General features: G+C 40.8%; 1 protein-coding gene across 1 annotated transcript in view; it reads left to right on the top strand.

Annotated features, from left to right (window-relative positions):
• LOC122809226 (semaphorin-6D-like) overlaps positions 1 to 12,206 on the top strand; it is a 955,253-nt gene that overhangs the window by 879,117 nt on the left and 63,930 nt on the right. Inside the window, exons 17-18 of the mRNA XM_044080542.1 lie at positions 3,116 to 3,193; positions 6,779 to 6,837. Of these exons, the coding sequence (XP_043936477.1) occupies positions 3,116 to 3,193; positions 6,779 to 6,837 (137 nt within the window). The remainder of the gene's footprint in view (positions 1 to 3,115; positions 3,194 to 6,778; positions 6,838 to 12,206) is intronic.

The following is a 12,206-nucleotide window of genomic DNA, read 5'->3' as shown; positions in this document are numbered from 1 at the left end:
GTTTGGCAGAACTCTGTTCCCATGGAGTGTGTGTGTGTGTTTGGCAGAACTGTGTTCCCATGGAGTGTGTGTGTGTGTGTGCGTTTGACAGAACTCTGTTCCCATGGAGTGTGTATGTGTGTGCGTTTGGCAGAACTCTGTTCCCATGGAGTGTGTGTGTGTGTTTGGCAGAACTCTGTTCCCATGGAGTTTGTGTGTGCGCGTTTGGCAGAACTCTGTTCCCATGGAGTGTGTATGTGTGTGTGTTTGGCAGAACTCTGTTCCCATGGAGTGTGTATGTGTGTGCGTTTGGCAGAACTCTGATCCCATGGAGTGTGTGTGTGTGTGTGTGTGTTTGGCAGAACTCTGTTCCCATGGAGTGTGTGTGTGCGCATTTGGCAGAACTCTGTTCCCATGGAGTGTGTGTGCGTTTGGCAGAACTCTGTTCCCATGGAGTGTGTGTGTGCGTTTGGCAGAACTCTGTTCCCATGGAGTGTGTGTGTGTGTGTGCTTTTGGCAGAACTCTGTTCCCATGGAGTGTGTGTGTGTGTGTTTGGCAGAACTCTGTTCCCATGGAGTGTGTGTGTGTGCGTTTGGCAGAACTCTGTTCCCATGGAGTGTGTGTGTGTGTGTGTGTGTGTGTGTGTGTGTGTGTGTGTGTGTGTGTGTGTGTGTGTGTGTGTGTGTGTGTGTGTGTGTGTGTGCATTTGGCAGAACTCTGTTCCCATGGAGTGTGTATGTGTGTGTGTTTGGCAGAACTCTGTTCCCATGGAGTGTGTGTGTGTGTGTGTGCATTTGACAGAACTCTGTTCCCATGGAATGTGTGTGTGCGTTTGGCAGAACTCTGTTCCCATGGAGTGTGTGTGTGTGTGTGTGTTTGGCAGAACTCTGTTCCCATGGAGTGTGTATGTGTGTGTGCGTTTGGCAGAACTCTGTTCCCATGGAGTGTGTGTGTGTGTGTGTGTGTGTGTGTGTGTGTGTGCGTTTGGCAGGTTAGCACAGAGGACTAAGGCTTTGAGCTGTTTAAGAGCTGCAGCCATTGCTTGATTTCCTCATTCTTTTGTTAGTCTGTTTTGTGGCATGACAAGTCCCTTAATCAGACAATGCTCTTGGGTCACACATTTGTCACTGAAGAACCACTTGTTCCTTTCGGCCTACTGTCATGACCTGATTCACAAGTAAATATGAATGCATATATATCGTATTTGTATGTTTATATTACTGGTAAAGTATACAGAAATGTAGATTGGTATGTGTGTGTGTGTGTGTCTGTGTGTGTATGTGTGTTTGGCAGAACTCTGTTCCCATGGAGTGTGTGTGTGTGTGTGTGTGTGTGTGTGTGTGTGTGTGTGTGTGTGTGTGTGTGTGTTTGGCAGAACTCTGTTCCCATGGAGTGTGTGTGTGTGTTTGGCAGAACTGTGTTCCCATGGAGTGTGTGTGTGTGTGTGTGCGTTTGGCAGAACTCTGTTCCCATGGAGTGTGTATGTGTGTGCGTTTGGCAGAACTCTGTTCCCATGGAGTGTGTGTGTGTGTGTGTGTGTGTGTGTGTGTGTGTGTGTGTGTGTGTGTGTGTGTGTGTGTGTGTGTGTGTGTGTGTGTGTGTGTGTGTTTGGCAGAACTCTGTTCCCATGGAGTTTGTGTGTGCGCGTTTGGCAGAACTCTGTTCCCATGGAGTGTGTATGTGTGTGCGTTTGGCAGAACTCTGATCCCATGGAGTGTGTGTGTGTGTGTGTGTGTTTGGCAGAACTCTGTTCCCATGGAGTGTGTGTGTGCGCATTTGGCAGAACTCTGTTCCCATGGAGTGTGTGTGCATTTGGCAGAACTCTGTTCCCATGGAGTGTGTGTGTGTGTGCGTTTGGCAGAACTCTGTTCCCATGGAGTGTGTGTGTGTGCGTTTGGCAGAACTCTGTTCCCATGGAGTGTGTGTGTGTGTGTGTGTGTGTGTGTGTGTGTGTGTGTGTGTGTGTGTGTGTGTGTGTGTGTGTGTGCATTTGGCAGAACTCTGTTCCCATGGAGTGTGTATGTGTGTGCGTTTGGCAGAACTCTGTTCCCATGGAGTGTGTGTGTGTGTGCGTTTGACAGAACTCTGTTCCCATGGAGTGTGTGTGTGTGTGTGTGTGTGTTTGGCAGAACTCTGTTCCCATGGAGTGTGTATATGTGTGTGTGCGTTTGGCAGAACTCTGTTCCCATGGAGTGTGTGTGTGTGTGTGTGCGTTTGACAGAACTCTGTTCCCATGGAGTGTGTGTGTGTGCGTTTGGCAGAACTCTGTTCCTATGGAGTGTGTGTGTGTTTGGCAGAACTCTGTTCCCATGGAGTGTGTATGTGTGTGTGCGTTTGGCAGAACTCTGTTCCCATGGAGTGTGTGTGTGTGTGTGTGTGTGTGTGTGTGTGTGTGTGTGTGTGTGTGCGTTTGGCAGGTTAGCACAGAGGACTAAGGCTTTGAGCTGTTTAAGAGCTGCAGCCATTGCTTGATTTCCTCATTCTTTTGTTAGTCTGTTTTGTGGCATGACAAGTCCCTTAATCAGACAATGCTCTTGGGTCACACATTTGTCACTGAAGAACCACTTGTTCCTTTCGGCCTACTGTCATGACCTGATTCACAAGTAAATATGAATGCATATATATCGTATTTGTATGTTTATATTACTGGTAAAGTATACAGAAATGTAGATTGGTGTGTGTGTGTGTGTGTGTGTGTGTGTGTGTGTGTGTGTGTGTGTGTGTGTGTGTGTATGTATGTATGTATATATATATATATATATATATATATATATATATATATATATATATATATATCTTTCATACTTAAGACAGCTTTATTCTGTGGGGTATAAGTACAGACGACCTGGTTTGATGGAATTTAAGTGTCATGTTGTATGTGTTATTGTGGTACTGTGTTCTTTCATTCAGACTGCAGCATCATAACAGCAGCGTTAGCACAAGTCATCACCACATTGTGTAACACAGCAGTGCACTACAAAACTCGTGCCGCTATCATGATAGTCTATATCATTTTAAGAAATAAAGCATTACACTTTGATGTTCTGCATTAAAGAGCCTAGCCCTACAGTCTTGTGATTTTACTATGCACTGTGCTTGCATTTTCATCTCACATTTATTTTCATTTTTTTACAGAAGCTGCTTAGCCTCCAGGGATCCTTACTGTGTGTGGTTAAAGAGTGGAACCTGTGCTACTTTTGAACCCAGAATGAGGTAAAAGGGAAATCGTATGTGAAATGTAAACATTCTGGTATCATGGGTCTGCACTGACATACAACATATAAATCAGAAAAAGCTAAACATTTCACTGAAGTACATGAGAATAATTTTTGTTTTTGTTTTATTGGTGTTGAGCATTGAGTATACAACTCACTGAAAAGTGGTGTATTAATTTTGGAACAAGACTGACAGCTACCCCACATTTGATGATGACTGAGGTTGTGGTTATTAACTTTTCAGAACTATTTTGATTATTACCATTTTCACTAAGGACTTCTAGATCTTCTCTGCCTGTCATGCAGACATTTATAAACAAGACAGACTGTGCCAAACCACCAACACCCAAACAAAATAAAAGTAAGCTAGTCTGACACCACAACCTTTTTCTCATTGCCCCCCATGTTGATTATCCTGATTAACATGTAATTCTATACTGGGAGTGATAGACATTCTGTTTAAAACTAACCAGAATTCTTTGCAGCAGGTGGAGGAGTTATAAGAAGAGAAAAGTAAGGATTGGTGAGGTGTCTTCATCCGCATCAGATTATTTCAATATAACCTTAACTGCTGCACTTTCCACTCACCTACATTAAAGTTATACCTTGGCAGGTGACTCTTAGAAGATATAAGGCAGCACCTGCCTTCATTCAGGAGAAAGGTGTTGGCTCCTTTATGACTTATTTCCAGTTTCTGTCATTCAAAGATCATTATTCGTAGGTTCATAGGTGTGTACTGGGCTAATAGCCCTGGGGCCTTTACAAGCCTAGCCCATAGGATTACCCTGTCTTCGTGCCACCCAACCTTAGTTCCTAGTGCCTCTGTCTAGTAAAGCCACTGGAGTGATCCCCGGCATGAATTAAAGTCAAACTACAAAAAACTTGGCTAATTTTGATCGTTCCCATTTTGGTCAAAGCAGATGCAGTTCTCCCTTCTGTGGTTACTTCCCAGTTTGTTCAGCTGCTTCTTAGGGATGCTCCTTCAGTGAGAGGGATGAGTTCATTGCCCCCTCACTTCACATTTTTTTTCACAGCCTGGAGGCTGACGTTTGATTTCCAACAGTTCTTGTTCTTTTATGAAATGAATAGCATTCTTAGTGAGGCCAGAATCTCAGTGACTAGAAGGTCTTGTATAACCAAATGAAAGGTGGTCCAAGTTTGCACTCTTTCCAGGCAGCTTTGCCAAGGGTTTTGGATAATGTTTTTGTCTGTTTATACTTGGATTTTCATGTAGTTTTCCTTCTGTTTTGTGTTTATTTAATAGTATATTCTTCTACTCTGTCAGCTGGCTTCTTTTGGAAACTGACATTTTCTGTGCTTAAATGCTCACAGATTGGCATTCATAATCTTAGACCTCCTAGAAAGACTTTGACGTATGTCTGAGGTTCAGACTTTATCTTGAACCTTTTCACTGGCTCATTCTGTTCCAGTGCTACCTCACACTGATTGGGCCACCAGTTTAGTTTCTGGATGTCCTATCTTTTCACAGCAGTATTGTTTGGTAGGTCTTACGAAAGACACGCTACTAGGTGAAATTGCCCTTAAGTGTATTCGTGTGTGTGTGTCTATATCCTGTGTCACACTGACATCTCATTCACTAATTGTACTCTGCCGTATATCCATTGCTTCTCAGGATAATATACAGTTCCTTTTTGACCCCAAAGAGAATAAAGTGGGCATCAGGAAATGAAAAAATGACATTTTTATCATGAAAAGCAGCTTTACTTTTATAAGCAGAATCTGCTTGATGGGTTTCCCAGCTGCAAGTGTTTGCCTATATTGAACCATATGCTATGTTCCATAAAGATGAAGTTTTATTCTAGCAAAACCATCATTTCATGCTTAAGCTCATGTCAGGCACTGCACTGTACTTCAAACTATTATGTTATCCTTATCCTCAAAATCCTGATGAGAGGATGTTACATTTTATGCATCTTCAGAGACAGCTTTGTTACATTAGCCTCTCTCCAGCATTAAGAAAAAGGAAACAAAATTGATCAGCTTTTGCACAGAATAAGTTGGACTTCCATTTAGGCATAAGTGGGGCAAAAAGTCCGTTCTGTGCTGAGCCAAAGACTGCTCAGATAGCAGAACAATGAATAACTACCCCATCTGCCTTCCTTTGGGATTCCTCAGTAGAAGGTATTCATGAAACATTGACCTGTCGTCTGTTTACACACTTGCTAGACATTACATACTGGATTAGCAATCCAAGACAAGAGATGGCATTCTCCTCATGTTATTCAGAGTATGGTGGTATGTGCCCATTCCTCCTCTTTCCAACATGGCTTGGATTTCTCCTCATATGTTAAGAGCCACAAAAAGGGAGGAATGAAGGAAGGAAAAAAGCCTAGTATATTTTAATTATTTTAGTCAGAAACATTACGTCTGTTTGCCCATACACATGCATTGTGCCAAGTCATTCTTTCTCTGAACCCAGTGGCTCTGATCAGGTTGTCCTTGCCCTGAAGATGCAGTGACCATGGGGAGTCAGTCATGTTAAGTTCCTGGCTGCAGGGGGTGAGGGCACAACTTCCTGCATAGGATGTGTTGGAAACATCTGCAGCAAGAAATGGATTTTAGTAAACTATGCTGATCACATAAAAACAAAAGGCAGAAAAAAAATTGTGATGTTCTGCTATTTCTGTGATTTCCTTGTGATGAGGTAATTAAATCTTGATTGCAAGATTTTTAAAAATGAATGCAAGTTGTGATATTGATTGTCCAGAGAGCTGTTGTAGTGTTATGTAGGAAGACCAGTCAGAGTGGAACTTAAACACCCATGTCCCAAGTGCTGTGTGTCTTTTTTAATGAATGACTGAATTAAATGTTCATGTAGTATCTCCTGCTTTTTTTCTAATTTCCTCCCATTTGTTTTGCTCTTTAAGCCTGCTTTTCTGTTGGTCTGCCTCTCCTACATCTGCCTAAAAATGTTTTTTTATTTCTTCATTCTCTAACATTGTCAACTAAGTTTTCTTTTGTTTTGGTCTTTAATGACTTGCCTACCTTCCACTCTTTTGTTTAAGATGGCGCAGACCTTTGCTCCATTTCACTACCTATGTATTTTAGTTTACTGGAGTCTTCTAAGAGCTTTAATGTCTTTTTTGGCTTATTTTTCAGTTCTATACTAACTACTTAACTGATGTTTTTTATTTTATTCTGCTGTTTTTGCAGTTCTACTTTTGAGATTTCATAATGTGTTTGTTAGCTGTTTCCTGTTTATGAAAGACCAACCAGTCTGAGTTGATACTGATTTAAGCATTTTTATGAAATGCATGGTGTCAGTGTTTTTCCTGCATTGTCCTCCTGAGAATTGTAGCCTGTGAAGTGGTTCCCATAATCTAAGATAAAATTGCCTTCACACCAGTTTCACATTTCTTCAAAAAAAGGGAGTTAGTTACACACTCAGTCACAGGGAAGGTCCATTCTAGTTACCAAATTCAGAACTGGAGTATCAGTATAGTATCATTACAGTGGAAATTCATTAAGTTAAGAGTCTTTTGTGTGTCTGATGCGCAACTATTGCACTTTAAAATATGTTTTCAAATCCTATGTGATTTATACATTTCTCTCCTTTTTACAGGGCAGGATATGAACAGGATATAGAACAGACAAGCACTCAACACCTGTCAGACTGTCTTGGTAGGTGCTTATCAGTTGTTTGTGTTCCTGTCTGCAAATTTGCTCATGTACAAGAATTTGGTCATTGTTTTTGGTTCATCCTCTGAGATTCCTAAGTCACACATATACATATTTTCTTCTTTCCTCATTGCATGTGAAGCAAGCCATTATAACATTTCGTAAAGCAAAGAGAGCATTAGTAAATGTTGTGTAGTCCTCCTGATTTTGAGCATGATGCACATGTGCAAATGGTGCTGTTAGTCCATTGTGTACAAGGATCATTTGTAATGTCTTTTGGCTTTTCCCGGTTAAGGGTCACCACAGCGGAACTCCCGTCCGTTAATGATTGGCAGTGGATTTTTACTGTGCCGAGTTGCCAGCCTGACACCCAACCTTCAAAGAAGGCACACCCACTCATGCACGCACCTACCTGCATGTCTTTAAGTGTCACACGACCACGGGGAGGACATGCAGACTCCACACAGAAGGCACTCCAGCCGAGAATCAAACGGGAGAACCTCTTGCTGTGAGGTGACAATGCTGACCGCTGCACTACCGCGGCCCATACAAGGATCATTTGAATGAACAAAATTGAATTTCTGTAGTTCTCTACATTGCTGGGATATTGCTAGAAATGAGTTCTTTCTGACGGTGGCACTTTATAGCTTCCAGATGCATTGTAATCTGTTTTCTAATATATAATCCACTAAGAAGAGGGTTTATATTTGCTTATCTAAAGAACAGACCCCCAACTGGTATACCCCCCCCCAGAAAAGAGTACTAGGTCTGGCATTTCTTGCTGCGATTGAGATATTGAACTGTGTGTCACACTAGCATTGATCACATGATTAAGTGTAGCAGGAAGACATTCATATTTCTGGCGATCATGTTGGACACATGCTGCAAGTTTTATGCATATAGTCCTGTGAGGTATTAGCTGTGATTGAAGATAATTGCTAATAATTTGATTGAGAGGTCACTGAAACTGTTAGCACAAAGGGAAAACAGAGCAGAAATACATTATTTTGTGAACAGTGAAATGAGATGCATTTGTTTTGTACAATGCACACTTAGTTTTGTTTTGGCTATATACACTAAGCTCTGTTTTATACAACCCTTGCTTCTATGCACCATAACTGTAAGCATGTTAGACCGACAGATATACTACCTTCTTATAAGAGGCATTTGAATCTAGTTAATCTTGTTTGATTAAAAAAGACTAAAATATACTAAAATAGTGTGCATTAGCTGTGATGCAGCAGACTGAGGTTTAGAAATCCTGAGAAGTGCCTTTATTTTTGTAATTTTCACTAGTCTGTGGTGCTTTGCCATAGTAACTTTGGTAGTAATTAAAAACATCTGAATTACAACTTGGGGTATGTCATTTATATGCAAGCCAATATTTTTAGGGTAGTGGTTTTGGAGAGAGTGTAAAACTTCAAGTCAGACTTGAAGTTAAACTGACAGCCAGTGAGACAGAGTAAAATGATTGTGGCAAGTGAGTAAACTGTCACTGCACTATATGGTAGAACCACATTTTTATGGCTGAGATATTCAGCTGTGCAGGCAGCATTCTAAAGGTAATTCTTGCAGAAGAGAGCAGGCCTAAACTTTAGTAGAGGTGTGGTGTCAGGTTTGGGATTATGGCTTTTTTGGAATAAACAGAGACTGTGCATGCAAACAAAGCCCATCTCGGGAAGTCACATTTCCACAAAACCTTCCCACAAAAAAACATAACAGTGAGGGTAGAGATTGGCAATGCACACACAAATTAGTCTAAACTAAATCAAGCACAGTGATTGCATACAGTTCATAGCGGTGATTGTGGTTATGGTAGAATAGCACAAAGGACATAGAATTCAGCACTGGTTGATTGACTGTCTGGGTGTTGCTGGGTACAAATCTCTTGTGCTACCCACCCCAACTACTTTACAAGTCTAACTTTGAGATCTCTCAGTGTCTGCTGAATGGGAAGTACTTGCAGACAGATGATTAAGCAATCAGACATCCCTAGGGGTAAGAATTTCTTACACACCTCTGCCATAATCAAGAAGCCAGTCACAAAAGTTACCAGTTCATTATATTGTTCCCTGAAAGACCTAAAGCTTGATAAGTACCTTATTTTTTCTGCTGAGGTATTTGATTATAAGTATTGCTAGTTAATTATTAGCTTTTTGTATTTTATTCAGGGTATACTGTGTCTAATGGTATTCCATGAAACGTTTACTAGTAGATACTCTTGTGTGAGACAAAAGTATCTGTCTATATCTTAGGAGGACCCTCTCAAAACCCAGATCTTCCTCATAAGAGGGGGGAAAGTGGAGGCGGAGTCATTAGTAAATTAAAAAGTTCAGAAATTTGAAGAACCAAACTAAAAAAAATAGTTGTGGATAGTGGAAGTGGTGTGAGGCCAGGGAACAAATGCCCAAGGCTTTAGAGAACCATCCATTTATCCTACCTAGAAATGTATTCCCTATAGCTGCAGAGGCTGAAACCCCTTCTGACCCAGGAGATTTTTTGTTCTGCTACTATACAGCTCAGTTTTTTTTTTTTTTTTGGGGGGGGGGGGGGTGAAGAGTTAAATTCTGTTCCGCACAGATTCCTTCACATCATGGCACTGATTCGCCTGTGTTAACCCCACCCAAAGTTTGAAAACACTGTTGATGAACATCCACTGTACTGAAATGTATCTAGAAATTGTATCCCTTGTAAATTGTGCTGGTTTCAGCTCCATTATAAGATTACTCTGTGTTTTCCCAACTCAGTTTTTGAGCACGCTGTCAAAACTCAGTCCTGTTACAGGACTGCAAGCAGAAATTGTCTAACATGTGAAGTATGCTGATAATCCTTTCACCATAAGATGTTTCGTAGATAACACAGCTTCATTGCTGCATTTAGCATATAGTGAAATTATAACCACAAGAGCCAGAGCCAAACAGCAAAGTCATGCTGTTGTACATCGAGCGTGCTAGAACAGTGAGAGAATTTCTTAAGGTAACACATGTCTGCCAACTGTCGTAAATATATTCCTTTAGATAGGTGCAGTTCTGGAATCTTAAAACCTGACATAACACCTGACTAAAAGAAGGTACTCCTGGCAAATGGTAGACCATTGCTACCATAAGTAATTGTCTGATTGTTGATTATTTACATTAATTTGTAAATAACATGATTTTCAGACTGCTGAACTGTGTATCACCTAATTAACTATTCACATGTGATTCCTGCTAGTCCTTTACTATGCTTAGATCTCTGTGCTAGTGCCTGCTTCCATTCAAAGGTAACAGGGTATATTTTTATTTATGTGCCTTTAGTAGTTTAGGCATCGTTATTTTTTTCTTCATGGATAACCTTACATAATCTCTGAAATAGAATGGAGCTTATGTCATTCAAAAATAGGTGGGATTTGTAAATACCAGCGGTGGTGGTGCTGCGGTAGCGTTGTCGCCTCACAGTAAGACGCTGTCCGGTTCGATTCTCAGCTAGAGCGTCTTCTACGTGGAGACATGCATGAATGGGCTTACCTTTGTTGAAGGTTGTGCGTCAGGACTGGTAACTCGGCACGTAAAAATCAACTACCAATCATTAGCAGACCGGAGTTCCGCTGTGGCGACCCCTAACCGAAGCCGAAAGATGCAAACAAATCCTGTACATAGTACTTGCAGTTACTTGAGTAACATAGCTTCTGTGAGCTCTATTCTCTTTTTTTGATAATCTTCATCAGTGTCAGTATGTTCATAGATACCTGAACTGGTGTTTCTGCTGGACTTTTCCTACACAGACTGGACCTCTGTCCTGTTTCAGCAAAACTGCCATGATACCGTAGCACAGTTTAATAGGTCCTGCCCTATAAAGCAACCTATTTTCCTTGCAAATCTAGAAGCCTCAGGTATTCACTATGCCCCTGAGTTATCCATCACAGCCATTAATCTATATTATTTAAGAAAAAATGGAATTGAATGTGACAGCTCCTGTTCACTCAGAGCCAGTAATCGGGGCGCCCCAATCCTCACCACCAACAGTGAAAGACCTTCACTAAAACAGGGATGGATTTATACAGTATTTTCAAATTCAGCTGTCTGCATCAAATACAGTTTCCCCCAAGAACACACAGGGAACACTCTGCACTGGGATTGGACTATGTCTCTCCAGATCCCAAACAAGACCCACCTTGGAGCACTGTGTCCCAGTTCCAAGTATCTGACATACACACTTGAATATCTGATTTTTAACACACACACCTGGGAAAGACTGACACAGATTCAACAGCTGTGTCCCCTCTCTCCAGATTACAGGGTAGCTGCCACCAGCCAAATACTCTAATGCTCTTACAAGGGGTAACCAATTATACTGTGTCAAATTAATGCTAATATGAATGGTAGTGTGTGACTGAAGCAGTAAGGCTTTTTGGAGTGGCCATAGTGACACTGAAATAAGCACTGGTACCCAAGATATTAAAAGTATTCACTAAAAGACCAGCCACAATGAAAAGGTGTAACAATATTTAATGGATAAAAATAGAAAATCAGAAAATACTTAATATTCAGTTACAGTAACCATCAGAGTTTTCAGTCACATGAAATATAAAATAACACAGTTGAATAGAAAATCACATGTAGAAAAAGAAATCATACAAACTAATATCACGGTACTTTCCTAACTAAACTAAAGAGACAATTCCCTAGTTAACTCACTTAATATCACAAGGCAAGATGTACTGCTGAGATGATCACTTCCACAAGGCAAGATGAGATAATTCACACACTGAATTGTACAACTAGTAACTACTGAACAACTGAACTGTGATAACTGACATAAATCTTTTATATATCGGATTCCAAAGAAAAACAAAAACAAACTATAGCTGCCTGAGTTCCATCCTTCAACTGGTTATAAAATTACATCACATCTACTCACCTGACTGTGGCACAGTTTACATTCAAAACTCTTAAGACTCTGTTGTAGCATTTTTTTTTTTAACATAAGCAACTTTTACAAATACATTTTTAATAAAGCATGTGTACAAATTAATGTGACAGAGTTTATTTACAAAACTTCAGCCAATCATGCTGGCATATGCCACACATGCACCGTCTCACTTCTCCTAATACATCTAGCAATACCTCATAGCCTAGCATTGGGCAACAAAGAAGATTGAAATGTTTACACCTCACTTCAAAATGGCAGCAAGCATGCGTGCATTGCATTTATGGACATTTTCTTGAAAGAGAAGTAGGCCTATTCTCTTAGGAATCCCAGAAATTCTAGAGGAAAATTAATAAGGTAACAGGTAGATCTACCCCTCCTGCAAAGTTCTGTTATGGGATAATGAGTTAATTTCTGACTCCTGCTATATATGAAAGTGCAGCACCACATTGTTAGCTGACAAC

The sequence above is a fragment of the Protopterus annectens genome, chromosome 8.part0 (genome assembly GCF_019279795.1).
Source record: "Protopterus annectens isolate FY-2018-M chromosome 8.part0, PAN1.0, whole genome shotgun sequence".
NCBI classification, from domain to species: Eukaryota; Metazoa; Chordata; order Ceratodontiformes; family Protopteridae; genus Protopterus; species Protopterus annectens.
The sequence above is the reverse complement of the archived record's forward strand: the minus strand, read 5'-3'. Positions and strand labels throughout refer to the sequence as shown.